The sequence below is a fragment of the Falco peregrinus genome, chromosome 5, assembly GCF_023634155.1.
Source record: "Falco peregrinus isolate bFalPer1 chromosome 5, bFalPer1.pri, whole genome shotgun sequence".
In the NCBI taxonomy this organism is placed as follows: Eukaryota; Metazoa; Chordata; class Aves; order Falconiformes; family Falconidae; genus Falco; species Falco peregrinus.
In genome coordinates this window covers 13070172-13085708 of record NC_073725.1, presented here as the reverse complement: position 1 = coordinate 13085708, position 15537 = coordinate 13070172, and the positions used below count along the sequence as shown (strand labels likewise).

Here is a 15537-nt window from a genome sequence, read left to right as displayed (position 1 = left end):
TTGTATCATTATTATTAATATTGGCTGGGGAATCTAGAGAGATGGGCATTATATATAATTTTATGTGGTGTCAAAAATTATTAAGGAAATACTAATGCTTCCTGCTTTGCACCTGCAAGAGTCTCTATTTTGAAAAAAACAACTTTTTCATCTGTCCTTTTAGCAGCCAAAATGTTCATTGGTAAAATTACCATTTACACAACCATAAAATCAGACTCAGGATCCAATTCATAAATTCCTTTGAAGTAGGTAAATACTTCTTCAATTACACAGAAAAGGTAATGAGTTGCATAACTTGAGCAATATTCCCTTAAAGGCACATTAGAACTGGAGAATTCTTGTATTTAATTCTGTTTATTTCTCTGCCATGTTGTATGTCAAACTGGAGTTTTTTGAGGATTTACACTAGGTCACCTGTGGACAATATGACAGTTTGAGGGTGAAGTTTTTTATTTTTTCTTGATTTTTTTTCCCAGTCTCAATTAATAAACTCAGTGGTTTTTATAGCTTTTGAATAAGGAAGACAAAGCAATTGCTTGACTATAAAAAAAAATACAAATAAGGATTTCAACATCAGTTGAAATTGAATTTTCTCAAGTTATCAACATCATTTGAAATCAAATTTTCTCAAGTTGTCTTCAACGTGCTGATTTTCTTTAGGAATATATGTGCAGTTGCCTTCTGCCTTCCCCTCCCTATCTCAGTATTCCTGTCCTTTCAGATTTTTGACATTTGTGTGACAGGGAGAGAAAATGAACACACAGATGCTTAAGGTCATCTTCATAATTTTGTACTCTGACATCATCTCCATCTACTTTCTCCTTGTCTCCTCTACCAAACTGAATGAGAAAAATTCACTTAGTTATGACCAACATGAACAGAGACACGTCATGTTCACGATGGTACCAACTGTTTGTGGTGAAAGCCAGCTTTATTCCTAAGCACATTACTGAGTCCACCGTATCTCACTACTGACTGCAGAGCTGAGGTAACTACACAGTTTTATTAAATCAAAGTGAATGACCAGTTTTTCAAAACTACATAGGTATTTTTCTATTGAAATATAGGCTTGCTAGATTCTTCCAGCTAACCTTACCATCTCAACATCAGATGAAACTTTCTGAAGCTGGTCTATATTAATCTCAACACTCTCACTTATTTCCACCATTCTAACAATAAGAGCATCTAAAAAGCTTTTCCTTTATAAACTAGCCGCTAAATGGAGACTGCTCTTTGCCCTAAGGTGCTTTTGTATTCTCCCCTCCCCTTGGCCACAAGAATGCAGCTTTAGGTGCCTGGCCATTCACATGGCTCTTCCATCTGAAAAAGAGTATCTGTTCCAACATCCCTTTTAAATATCTTTCTGCCCTTTTGTGGCCATCTTATTCTAGTTGGAAATGGAGCAGTGTGGCAAATAACATTTACATCAGTAAGTTGCTCTTTCGGTACTCCACAGCTGACTTAGAGTTTCATTTCTTTGATGCTTACAAGGTTTTACCTCTGGAAGATAGGTCCTATTTGAACATGTTAAGCTCTTGGTTATTTCCACGGACAAGATCAATTTAGTACCAAATTAGAAACTGTCTAACATTTGGTAGTTTGAACAAAGTGAGTGTTAAAGAGACAGAGCCTGCATTTGTTGAACTCAAAGTGAAAACATTTCTGAACTCCAAGTAATGTTCTTGAGCTCACTCATACTCAGATTGCCATCAAACATTATGGGTCATATTTTGAACTTGTTCAACAATATAAGAGACTCTCAGCAGCCTCCTAGAGAATATTGCATAATGCAAGACGGATGCTAAACTTGCACATGAAGCTTCAAGTTGCTCCCTTAGAAGACTGGCACAGGAGTGAGGCCAAAGAAGCTGCAAAACATCAACCATTCTGGGTCTCAGGGTTGTTTCTAAACACTAAGTGAAAAGTAGCAGAAGTTACTGCCCTCAGTGGGCTGCTCTAACTTGCACTGCTGGTAATATTATCACTAGGATAGGCAAGGAACTTAGTGTGTTCCAAGTCAGAACACCATAAAAAAGCAAAAGCAAAGATAAAAAGTGAATTTTTAATTAACCAGGAATGTTTGCAAATGGGGGGCGGGGGGGTGCGTGGGGCGTGGGGAGGGGAGGAGGGGTAGAATGCATTTTTTTAGAACATAGCTTTTATTAAGAAAAAGTTTTAAGAAAACTTTTCTTCTTTTAAATAACAAATTCTCCCCTCCTTCTGAGAATATTCTGGACAAGAAGCTCCAATATTTTTATGCTCAAGTCAACATTTATAAAAAAGGAATTTTGACCAGCTGTACATACAAGTATAGCTCTGTTCCCAAGAGGTCAAGTGTGTTAAGCATCTTACAGTGATTTTTAGCCAGTGCACATCCTGTATCTTTCAGCACAATCAAGCAAGAACAACTCATTTTTTATCAATATGATTTGTCTGAATGTTTCTGGAGCAATGCTGTAAGAATGTGACCACATCCTCAAAAGCCTGGGTTTTAACTTAATTTGATTTCTGAGAAAGTATGGCTGAGCCTGATGTAAACTGCACCACTGTTCTTGCTAAGGGATTTCTGCAAAGTAGCTTTCCTCATGCATTCTGACTTCACCCTGAATTATTCTTCAGGAAGGGGCCTCATTCAGAGGTGCTGAGAATCCTCAGTCCCTCTGAAAGTTGGTGAGCTAGTGATTTTTTTTGCACATCACTACAGGATGCTAACATTTTGAAAGCTGCTTCAAACCATACCTATCTCAGCTGACTGTGTTTTGTGCTCTAATTTGGGATTTGGCCAGAGCATGACATTCATATCAGTCCTATCTTGACATCAACAGCTACTTACATTTCTTCATTATTCCACTTTTACCAGCTGGTCTCTTATAACATGTCACAAGGGACTGTATCAATTACATGAGGTTATGCTACACCTCTGAGCATAATCTAAAACTGGGGTTGGGAGAATGGGGTTTTCTCACAACTGTAGGCAAAATGGCCGCTTTACAAGAATGGGTGCTAAACAGTAAATTAGAAACCTAGAGATCTCCTGATCTATGAATTACTGTTACATGAATGAGTTATGTTACCACAAACATATACCAAGCAAATATGCAGTTAAACTGCTTGAGCAAGTCAAGAACTCTCTTTGCTTATCTATCTAAAGGCACTCTGGAAGCTTAGACTTAATGTTTGGAAAAAATAATCCTTAAAAGCACTTCAAATACTCTATTGTATAAACTGCAGTGAAAAGAAGTCCACTACTAAATGAGAGCACCCTGACAGTTTGGGGGGAAAAGTGCTCAACTTCTATATTGACTTCATATCACTGAAGACGCTGTCAAATTCTCTAGGTGGATGAATCCTGGGCCAGGATAAAACGACTGTGCCAAAATATTTTCCTTAAACCATATGGTGGTATATGACAAGAGAAAGACTTCAACAAAACTGAGTTAATCAATACCAGCTGGGAGTTTGCTCCCAGACCCACTGTTTTCATTCTATTTTACATAGCACAAAGCTGTATTTACATTTTGTGAAGGTGTATTTCATGCAGTAATACTTTCATGCCTATGGATATTACAAAACAATTACATTTGGTTAGTGAAACCACCACCTGCATCTTCTATATCCATAAGTGCAGAAGAAAATGGTACAACAGATAGGACCATACTGTGGCATTTAGTCTGCTACCATTCAACTACTACTGTGAAGACAGCTTTTGAGAAACTAAAACAATAATGTTATTATTGTCACCAAACAATACTGCTCAAAGAATCAGTGCTATATATAAACTCCTAAGAATGTTTTCATCAGGTTGGGAAGCCAAGTCTTTGTGAGGCTGAAAAGAAGTTTTAGTAACAGAACAAGTGTCCATTCTGTACTGCATTCCTCAAGGGTTAGAAAAATGGCAGAAGTCTACATAGTTTATGGCATATCAGCATTTTTTTCATATGCAGAACTAGAAAAATGAAAATATATCTTTGTTTTATATGGGTTTTCTTTAGCCCCTCAGACTACTGAGCTATTCTTTAAATGCCTTTTCCTAACAAAGATTTAACATTTACCAGAGGATTGGGAAAATTCCTCAGGCATTAGAAGCATGGTTGATTAAAAAAGCCTGCATTTAGTAATTAAAACAGTGCAACTAATCCACAACTTGAAATATTTTGGAAGCATATCATAGGGTGAATAACACAGCTGTCAAGTAAAGAAGAGCTTTTCTCATAAAGGATCACTTCACTATATGAGTATCTCCAGATCCCCTCCAGCTATAGTGCACTTTTGCATAGTTGGAGATTTTTAATATTTCTTAATAACCAATATAAATCACAACATTTCATAACAGTGCAAGATTTCCTAGGGTTGGTTTAACACTTGCAGAGAGCAGCAGTTTGCTGTATTATCCAGCTAACACTTAGATGCAAGTGGTTTTGATTCAAACAACATATTTAAGATGGGTTTTATATATTGCTGGTCATCCTTCTGTAAGAGGTCTGCCATTCCATATGCTAAGTTGCTTAAAACTTTAGATTATATAGTTAGTCATCACAGACACATCAGGAGGACTGTGGAACCCCTAGACTGATATGAAACAAACCTCAAGGAACCAAACACTGCCCCCCCCCCCCCCCCCCCCCCTTTCTGTCACATTGCTGATGGACATGGTCTGCTTTCCTCACATCTGTACTGCTTTATCAGAATGTGAAAGTCTCACAGAACATTTGTAGCAGCCTCAGTAAGAGCACCTAGTATTTTGCAAGCCTGAATGAAGTCAAGGTATTTTCTTGTGTAGATTTTCAGCCAAGAAAGTAATAAGGAAATCTTATTCACGACATTTTTCCCCCAACTTCAGTCAAAGAATATGTTAATCTCTCTCAATTATGTTCCTCTCTATCACTTATGGAGGAAAAAAGCTTTTGTTTCCTGTACAGGAAAATAATGAGGATACTTACTCTGTGTCAGGCATTTCAGAAACCATGACTGGGGCCGCAATCACCAGAAAAGCCACTATTCATGTGGCTGCCATCAACCATAACTGTGTCTCTTTATACTCATTCATTCACTCTTCACCACAGGAAGCCAAACTTGCCTCATTGGAGGTACCAAAACCTGAGGAGCAGCCATTACTCCCAACTACAACAAAAGGGGAATCACAAGTGAAGGTAGTTCCTGGGTGTAGCACTGATGCCTGAGACACAGATTGCTCAGCAGCAACCTGCCAAGCTACCGGCAGGTCCTACTTTGTCAGTTCTTCTCTTCAAGATGCATCAGTCTTCATAGACCCTCAGTCATAAGAGGAAAAGGACAAGAGGGTCTTAAGGCTCACATGGAATACAGTCCAAGGGATAAATAACACATAACTAGGTAGCTCATCTAGGCCTGGCTGGGGGGAGAAGAAATTAGTCAGTTGTGAACAGGAAAAAGGTTACAGTGCATTTTGGGGGGATTTTATTTTCAATATCTTTAGGCTTTAAGACTAAAGAAAGAAAAATATAGGAGATTTCTGTTATCTCTGTACTATGCATGTTTATGTGATAAAACTACAACTGGCAGGTAGTATTTGCTAGCAGCTTCCTATTTAATCGCACTGAAACTGATCCATGTAAATTACACAGCCTATTAACAAAGGGCACATTACTGCTTACCTCCTACAAAATGTCTCTGCAGATACCCAGTCTCAAATCATACAACAATAAATATGCACATAATCAAATTTGATCATGCTAAGATGATTATTTCTGCATTGATTGAAAGGCACTACTAAATCTCTCCAATATTCCTACAACCCTCCAAAAGAGGTAAACACAATTTCTCTGAGAATTTTTCCCTGCACTCCCAGTTGTCTTTTTGGACCTTAAGATTAAAAAAAATGGAAATGTAAACTATAGAGCTGATGGGATATGGAACTATATATAGGAATAATACAGAAGAATTACCAGGCTCTTAAATGCTATGAAATTTAACCTGGAGTTTTATGAACAACAACAACAACAACAACCTTCTCCTGAAGATTACTTTTAGCCAGTTCAACACCTTAACTCTGTTACAATGTCACAAGAGAAAGAGAAATTGCATTGCAATATGTCAGTAGAAAGGTAAGCATGGGAGGTCCTAGCTGGTATCAGACAGTGGAAAACCTTAACTGGTATTTATAACTGCAGTAGATGATGATTGTTGATCTTGGATATTACAGAGTACAAAATGAATGTTTCCTTCCTCAGCATATAGTAAACTCTGTGTATGCATGTTTCTGCATATGTTAAGTTGATGACATTACATAAGAAATCCCTGTTTTAGAAAAAAAGAGTATGAATACATAGATACATCTGGAAGACAATCTCAAGCACCTGGTGGTTGTGGGTCATCTTTGTATACGCTCTCACAGCCAAAGAAACTGCATCATGACGTGCCTGCTTTCACTTCATTATGGAGGCTACAGAGCTTAACACTGACATCTACATTTCCTTTTCCTCAAAAGGAGTGGCACGGGAGAAGGCTGTCTTGGCTTTAACCCAGGTAAGAACTGCTTCCCTCCAGGCAAACAGTTGGCTGGCTGACTGGCCAGGGTCAGGGGCTGACTCTTTGTTCTTAGTGACTTGATTCATGACTTGGTTATTACACAGCCCTTATATTATCTTCCTTGTCTTTTCATGGTATTTGTTTCGTAAGCTGGGACTAAATCCTTCACATAGAAAGTCACAGCAAGCTTTGCTTTGGGCTTTGTTAGGAGCAGTATCTTGTGCTGGTGCACTGTGAGCTCTATCTCCTTTTAACTCACAACATGTCAACACATTTTTGCAGCTCTATAGAAAGTACTGTAATCTTAAAACAGATGCTTGTTGTAGATAAGCAGGGAATGACTCTGTGCTGATTCTAAACCAAAACAGTGTTATCTCTGTGAGCTATTAAAACCACTTTGGTCATCTTCACCAACCAAGCAGCAGTGCAACAGATACTCTGATGCGAGCTTAGAAAACTGTGAACCATTTGTTTCCTAGAGCCATTACCTGCTGTTCTCCTATAATAATGTTTGCAATACACAAGCAGGAGTAATGGAAAATGGAGACTTCTCCAAACACTTTCACTGTGTGCTCATTTTAATCCCTGGGAACCATCACATAAAGAGAGGATTTTATTTTTCACTCTAATTCCCAACTTGCTTTGTTTTCAAATCAAAAGTGTCACTACCTCTTCACTCCATGTTCAAATCTAGTAACAAGTTTCAATGCATCATTTTAATTAAGCTTCCAAATTTGTTCATAAGCTGTCCAGGTCACAAAGAGGATTAAAAACAAACACTAGTAATGTATTTTTGCATAACTTCTACAGGCATCTATATTTGACTTGTATCCAGAAGCAAAGGTAGCAGGATCCACATTACTGGAAAGGGCATCAGTGAAGTTTGACATTGTTTAAGCTTCTGGAAGCTCTGCTCTGAACTCTGCAGTGCCTCTGTTATTTTGGGATTTGTATGAGAGGTACAGGCTTAGTAACTCAAACAACACACAGGAATTGGAAATGGAAAACTCACCGCTAAATGCATAAATTATTTATGCAATGATAACAGTTGTATTTTCAATACACATAATAGATTCATATATACTCCTGGAAACTATGCATTAATAATGCCTCATCTACAGTTTTCATGATCGTCACTAATTTTGCCCTCATTCTAAAATTTGCCACCCTACTCCTCCACACCTCCAAGTCAAGGGCTTCAAAGCAAGGGCTAAGGTATAAATTCCCCTAAGCTTCTATTTACGTAGAAAAGAGAATTTTATAATTATTACAAAATTCTGTGCCTTAAAGGAATCCGAAGACAGGCATTTTTTCAGAATTTATGAGACAAAAAAGAAAGCCCACATTTCTTCCTCAGTTTTTGCCATCTCACAGCAAAACATTACAAAAAAGCAAGATACACCATGATTCAATGGACATATCAGTCAGAACTAAACGCACAGAACCAGTTTATTAGTGATTAGTTCCCAGCAACCCATCCTGACATTCTAATTTTAGCTCATTAGCAGCTCAGGGACAGCAAAAAGCCATCCAAAAATACACACACACACACATTCTGATCCCTTCCTGGATTTTCTGTGGAAGTACAAGTAAAAACTTTTTTTCAGATTTGCTGACTTCTTGAAGTAATTTAAAAATGCTTGATCAAAAAGACTGTTTAACACAATACAGATAAAAAATAATTTTGGGAGGATGCTTTTATCTATGGGAATGAGCCAAGTAAGTCTGTGGACCTTAACTATGAATTTTCCAACTTTCATGTGTTCAATGGCTTGTGAATTTAATCTTAACTCTGAATTCCCTGGGCTTTAAAAATCCATGTACAAATACTTTTCTGCTAACTACAACATTCTTGTAGGGGTCTTGTGCTATAATTTACTACTGTTCACACTGAAGCCAAACTGCTTTCACTTAAAAAGCAGGTTTGTTAAGGCATATACCATTTCTGGTACTTTTTGTTTTAGTGCATTGTTCTCCTTTTATCCACACTGAAGATTTTTACACAATGGTGACTATCAGTACCTTTAATCCCAGTGATGCTACAGGCAGAGAAATGAGAATCTTCCTCTTGCACCCTTAGGCAGTTCATCAGGGTGGTGGTTCCAACTGCAGAGACCTCACATCAGCTGGTGCAAATTTTCTGTGGACCAATTAGCAGAAGATGTCACTGTACAGAGATGTCAACTGACATCTTTCCACAAGTGTTACAATAAACATCTGAAACTGACTATTCAAACTAAGCTATTATAATGCCAAATATTGCATTAAGTCCTGTAAATGTTAGTAGAGTAACAGACTCATGTTTCAGACACTGGCTAGGGGTTCTGAGGTGAGACTGAAGGGCAATCATTTGCCTTTCTTGCTCTCTCCATTTATCAGATGCTATCATCCTAAGTACAGAAGAAACTGAACACACAGCTGTATTCCACTGGAAAGTCCAACCATTAAAAAAAAAAAATAAATATATATATAATATGGATTTATTTTTTTTTTTGGTTTACAAAAACTTTGCATATCATGAACCAGAAAACAGGTTGTTGTCCTAGTTTCCATGACAGTTGTACTACATTTGCTAATCACCTTAAAATTACTTTTCTTATTCACATTGCCATGATAACCCTGTATGTAACCAGGGGAAAAAACATTCCTTTAGGAGACACCTGAAAACTGGATTGTTTTCATGTTTTCAAGCCTGCAAAATAAGTGGTGAATGCTTGCATTTCCAAATTATATACAGATAAAATCTGTGCAGTCTTTTTGGTGGTATTGCCTGTGAAACAGTAACCCCAACGTTCAAGTTCGGGGGGGGGGGGGGGAAGAAATATTTCAAAATGTATTCAGCCTCATCATTCCATTACAGTGAAGCATTCCTGCTTTGACTTATCATTTGTCTGCATGATTTCTCATTTCCTACAGTGGTATTTCCTTTTGCGATGAAATAACACTGCTATTATTTTCTCACTGCAACCTAGAGATCCATTTTACATATAACCCTTTGAAACAGTTCAGGTCTTTATGTTGTCTTGTTAATGAACATTCAGGATCACCAAGTTCACCCAAATAATTCTCTGCCTTTCTGTAGTATTATCTACAAAGTAGTCTTTGCGAAGAATTCAGTCATCTTTTTCTGTGAATAATGAATTTATCAAAGAAAAATAATGATGTCTACTAGTCACAAAGTTTGTCAAATACTTTTGATTAAAAACTTGCAGAAATGTCAAAAAGATTTAAAACTTCCGTTTAAAACAGTTAAAAAATCAGACAAAAAAATATTAAAAACACTTAAAGACTTGCAGACCTACCCTATAAGCATGGGAAATACTAATACAAGAATGCGTCCTGAGGAAAAGTCCATAAAAGGAAGTAGTAGTCAAAGAGTGTTACCTGAATACAATTGCTAAGTATAAAATAAATACCATTGTTAAGTATCATCAATTGTTTAAACAAATTGTGATTCTTTTTTTTAAAGTAAAAATTTATATCACACAGCTCAAAGCTTTTAAGAAATATATAGTGCAATTTGTTTAGCTGGGTTACCAGAGGTATCTAGTAATTCATCTTCTAAAAATGGTTTCTACTTTTTATTATTTCAGTTTCAGACAACAGAAACAACTAAGCATCACTGTAGCTGAAGGAAGTACAAGATTTTTATGTTTTATTAAACAAAAATTCATGAGCAATAACACAGATTTGGAAACTCTGAGAATGGAATTAGAAATATGAGGTTAATGATTTTTAACTCTATCAGGAAGAAATAAAAATTTAATTTTCATAAAGCTACGTGTTGCCTTTCAATTTTGAGATCTCGTTCATCTTTTAATCTTCCCAATCTTGGAAAAAATAGTATAATAGCAGGAATAGAAACAGAACATTTTGAGCAGCATGGGGGTTGAGAGTCATACCTTTTCACTGTATTCAGTTGCAATCAGATTAGCCTTTAGCAGCCAGTACACCAGCTGTTCCTGGGATACTCAGGGTCTCATCATGTATTTAAATGTTTACTAACTTACAAGGGCCACTAAGAGCTTCACATCTGCAGTAAGAAACGTCTTAAAAACCTACTCTTGTCCTTCCTACTTCTGTGTTGGGTGGCATAATGACAAAAATTAATGAAATGAAAAAGGTAACTTTTAGGGCAGAAAGCTATTGGGAGATAGTTTCCGATATTACATCTCTCAGCAGGCAGCCAAATCATTATGTCTGCATAGAGCTCTTTGGGCTGGAAAGAAATCAGTGCAGAGAAATCTATTGTGTTTGCATTTTGACTCAGTATAAGTGAAAGTAGCCTAAAGATTTACCTGTGCCCTTGTTTCCCTCTGAGATAGCAAGTTCTCCTGTGACAGCACCTTCTGGGGTCACAGGGTGAAAGTGCTGTGGATCATTTTGGCAGGTCTCGGTATTGCAACAGAGCTGTGCAATGCAGCCTAAAGAACCAGCAAACCGGGATACCATGTGTTCCTCTGATGCTGTATGTTGTTGAGCAGACATGTTCAACAACTGAAAGGAGGAAACACTATCTAGAAATACAGAGAAAACAACCATACATACAGAATTACCTCACCACCTGTAAACAGTCAGAAAAGCTATCACTCTGCCAATATAGCAAGGTAATTAAACACAGGGGCTGCAGCTGCTTCTGGAAGGTGCTGAGAAAGGCAAAACAGAGTTTCTCTTTGCAGCAGCTGTACACAGGGTAAGTAAAGTTTAATAACAAGAACTCCAACCAACCTTCCCGCAGTGCCATTATCTGCACACCAATTTAGGGGTGAAGCCTGATGAAATGGATGGAGTAAGAACCTTGAACAAGAGGAAAGTTTGTGGACAAGCTAGACTCCAGTCTAAAGGTCTTCTACCCTTTTTCCCAGTAGTGGCAAAGAACAGTAGCAGGCATGTTTATTGCTAAGGAATCTGAATTATTTTATGTTCGCTAAGTTTCACTTCCTTGGGTTCAGTAGGTTGACAAATATCAGCAGCAATGTTTAAAAAGAGATAGCAAATACAGCAAAAGCATTGGATTACAAAGAAGCAGTTTATGTTCAGTCCTACTTTTCTTCCTCCACACCAAGACAAATCAATGAGATTGAAAATTAATGTCAACTCATTTTCCTTATTTTAAACAAACAAATAAATCCTCACTGACGTACGAAATATGCGAGGTATAACAGACAAAGGTCTGGTTTAAGTACTATTGTGCAATTAAGAATGAATATATAAGTCTCCCATAGATGACCACAGAAAACCTGCTATCCCAATTTTACAATGTGCCTGGCTATTTGAAGTGATTTAATTGCTAGCAATCATTTTCACATGCTGCTAATTTATTTCAATTTGTATTAAAAGCAAAGCATGCACTGTTTGATCAGCTAACCTTAGAAGCATTTTTCAGGAGAAGGCACTGACTACGAATGATATCTAAGTATGAACTAAGTTCTAAGTACAAACTGTTTTCTGTAGGTGATTCAGATAAGAATCAACAGGTGAACAATGAAGATACTTAGCTAATCTTAAGGTCCAAGCGTCTGGGTCAAGAAACAAGTTTTGCTTTCAAACTTTACTCACAAAAGTCCTGAACTGCAACTTATTCATATCCTAGAGGTGTTAGTGACTCAAAATCAACTTCTTCTGAATGACTGGCTCTGTGTAATATCAAAGCAGAAGTTCTAACAGGTCTCAATAATAAATAAAGTAGCCCTTTCACTTCTGTGAAAGTCTGAGTGCTTTGTGCCTGTTGCCAGAACTCTGTGCTGTATAGACAAGCTTGGTTGATATGACCCTTCCTAATTTCAGTCCATGTCATGCAGCAGAACAGCATTATTTTAAGAGAAGGGGGGGGGGGGGGGGAAGGGAAAAGCAGGTATTCTTTGAACTATCCTTTTTACTTTTGATCACTATTATGATGTTTTTCTCTATCAAAACCTAGAGTTTCTCCAACCAGCCATGAAAGTTCTACTTTGAGAAATCCTGTTTCCTGTAACTTCACTACACATCCTGCATAGTGACTTGAGGATACTTTCTGTGTAAACACAGAAATGGTAAGCCACGTGAGGATTTTATGCCCTTGTTTCCAGACAAGATTCTAACCCATCCTACTGAGCTAATCAACCCAATTGAGAAAAAATGTAGTGCAGACCTATAGGTTCTCCCAAGGTTGCAGAAAACCTCACATGGCTTTTCCAGGTGACTTTGCAGTTGATTTATAGGCTGTCACCAAATCAGTGGTTAGAACCTGACACAAAATGTCTTCTGCAAGCTTTGATTCCTTACTCATTATCATGTCTTCTTCATTTATATTCTATTGAACCAAACAACCCAGGATTTCCTCTCTCTTTGTTGGATAGCTTCCTGTCCCTGCAGCTGCCTTCTGTGATGTCAAAACATGAGTTAAGTGTTGCCTGAGAATTATGTTGCTCAAGTCCACCAAAATAAATCAGATTTTAGTGTTTAATCATTTTAGCATCTCTGAATATCTTAAACAGCAAAACCTCCTGTAATGAGGCATCTTCTCCCCTTCCCAAGTAAAGATTCAGTATGACTTGCCTTGAATCTTACACATTGCAATGTACCGAAAGTTTCCTGTTATATTTTCTCCTTTATGGTAACAGAAAAAGACTTCTGCATCAAAGTCTTACACAAGCAGGTTTCCCTGTATGTATAATTACATATAATTCTTGCCTTCCCATCTGAGCTAAATCAATTCTGTACTCTGACTGTATTTGAATAAAGCATTGGTTGTATTGAATGTGCTGGAATTGGCAGATGGTTGGTCAGTCATTCAGTTTGATATTAATTGCTTCTTTGAGATCCTTTCCAGAGAACTGAGGACAAAATACATAGTGTCTTATTACATTAAGAAAAAAAATCACATCTGAAATGCTTTGACAGAAAATTCATCTGCCTGGCAGACAATGCACTTTCTTCTTAAGAGTTAAAAAATGAGTAAAAAATTCCATGATTTAAAGATTATCTCATTCCCTTCCACTGAGTAAAATCAGACATCATTTTGTTTGGAAGAAAAAAAATCCTGTATTACTATTTGAACAATACCTGTAACTAATGAACAGAGCGTTTGCTTGTTTGTTTGCTGTTTTTTTTTAAATTTATTTTCAGGAAGACAGTAATGTTGTTGTTGGTTTTGTTATTATTATTTTAATCCCTCACCACTCATAAACATATTCAGCTGTGTTCATGTGTGCCTTGTAATGGTTCATGTTGAAGACTGTAGTAGCAAGCAGTGGCAGGAATAAGTAAAATCAAGACTATTTAGCACTTGTTTTTAATGACTGGAAAACTAGAAGATGAGTTAAGCATCTGGGATGAGGGCTATAGGGCTGCTTTTCATGTATTATGGTGGGTCCACTGCTGAAGCCAAGTAATTTCAGGTATAGAAGGTACTCCCAGGAACTATCCAACAAACTTGTAAATATATTCATACTTCACATCAAAAGCAATTTTTCCCTCAGTATATTAAACGTTTCTAGCACCTGAAGATCATTATGGAATCATAGAATGTATGATTTAATCTCAAATTCATTACTTCACAGATATGTAAAATGTATGTCACATCATTTATTCATTGGCCATTAGAAATACATAAATAGCTGTAAGCTTTTAAAAAGTGTGGCACCCTTTCTTCTGATAGTTATGTATTACTATTTCCATCATAGCAATTATAGCAGGTGCCAAGTGGCATCTATTTCTTTTTGATAAATGATATCTTATGCAGTATTTAAGTAAGTAGTGTGTCTGCTCACCCTAAATATTTTTTAAGAAGAGATAATCAGTTAAAACTGGAGGCTGTCTGCTTCTGCCACTGTAACATTGTACTAGATAAGCGAGCTTTGCTTCAAAGGGAAGTCTCACATCAATGGACATGGCAATTCCAGTGTTGCCCATTCTGCACTTTTCCCTGAGTCCTCTCCACAGTAATATTTTCTTTTTCCATAAGCATAGTGGACACTCCACTTTTCTCCTCCACCTATCTTACTTTTGAAGTCACAGTGGGTAAAATCTGCACCTCATGCTCAGGCACTGCAAATCACCAGTGCTTTAACATCTGCAACCTATTTACAAGCAACTTGGAGGTACAATGGTAACACACCTGGTGTTTCTAATTTGAATAAAATCTTCCGCTGAGTCTCAGGGCTAGCATCACATTAGCTCCATTAATTTCAAAAAGACAATGTAAATTTACACCAGCCTAGTCTTTGACTTCAGAAAGTCACAAGGCCTCTTGGCACCTCACATGCTTCATCTGGAAAGATGGGTAAACTTGGGACCAAATTTAAAAAAGAAGAGATTTTGCCTCTTAAGCTGAGCTTTCTTAGGTAAACAATAAAAATGGCTTAGTTATATATTGCTGCATTTTGCTCTACTGCACAAACTGCAAAAATACGCATTAACAAGATATTATTGACATTGGCTAAGGCTCTTCACTTTCACTATGATAAAATATTAAGTCCACATGGAATAACCACCGGAACAGCACTGACAGCAACTTGGATACTGTGGGATTATGGTTTATCGGCTCACACGGCTGCATGGGAGACAGGCCAGTCAGGTTCAGAGCAAAGCAGTTGTCTTGGACCCTGTCTGAATGCCGGTGACCTTGAGCTACCTCTGCTCTGGTGGATATCACCATCACTGATCCTCTTTCTTCTTATGTGCTCACCCCCAAATTAATTCTGTCCAAAATTGTTTTATCAGAAGAAAGCAGCTGACACAAAAAGATTTTGTTGCAGTCTTCAGAGCACCAAAACAAAGGCAGCTGTATCAGCCATCCTTGCAGCTGGCTTTTAAAAATTTGCTGGGCTCAGCCATCATTTTTATGCTTGTAGACACAGTATACAAGCTGAAAAAGTTATGATGATGACATCTTCAAATAAATCCTGTGTCGTTGTGACGTAGTATTGCATCAAGTCTCTTTGGGAAAGGTAGTTTTGCTACTCAGTGTGTAGTAGTGCTCCTTGTATAAAATGTCATACTTCTCCCATTCAGATTTACAGACAACAGAGCCATTCCTTTTATATATTT

At 37.4% G+C, this 15537-nt stretch overlaps 1 protein-coding gene across 1 annotated transcript in view; it reads right to left on the bottom strand.

Moving 5' to 3' along the window:
- Positions 1-8611, bottom strand: part of TGFBR2 (transforming growth factor beta receptor 2) — a 130344-nt gene extending 121733 nt beyond the window's left edge. Inside the window, exon 1 of the mRNA XM_055804626.1 lies at positions 8530-8611. Within this exon, the coding sequence (XP_055660601.1) occupies positions 8530-8596 (67 nt within the window). The 5' untranslated portion in view covers positions 8597-8611. The remainder of the gene's footprint in view (positions 1-8529) is intronic.
- Between the last annotated feature and the right edge of the window lie 6926 nt (positions 8612-15537).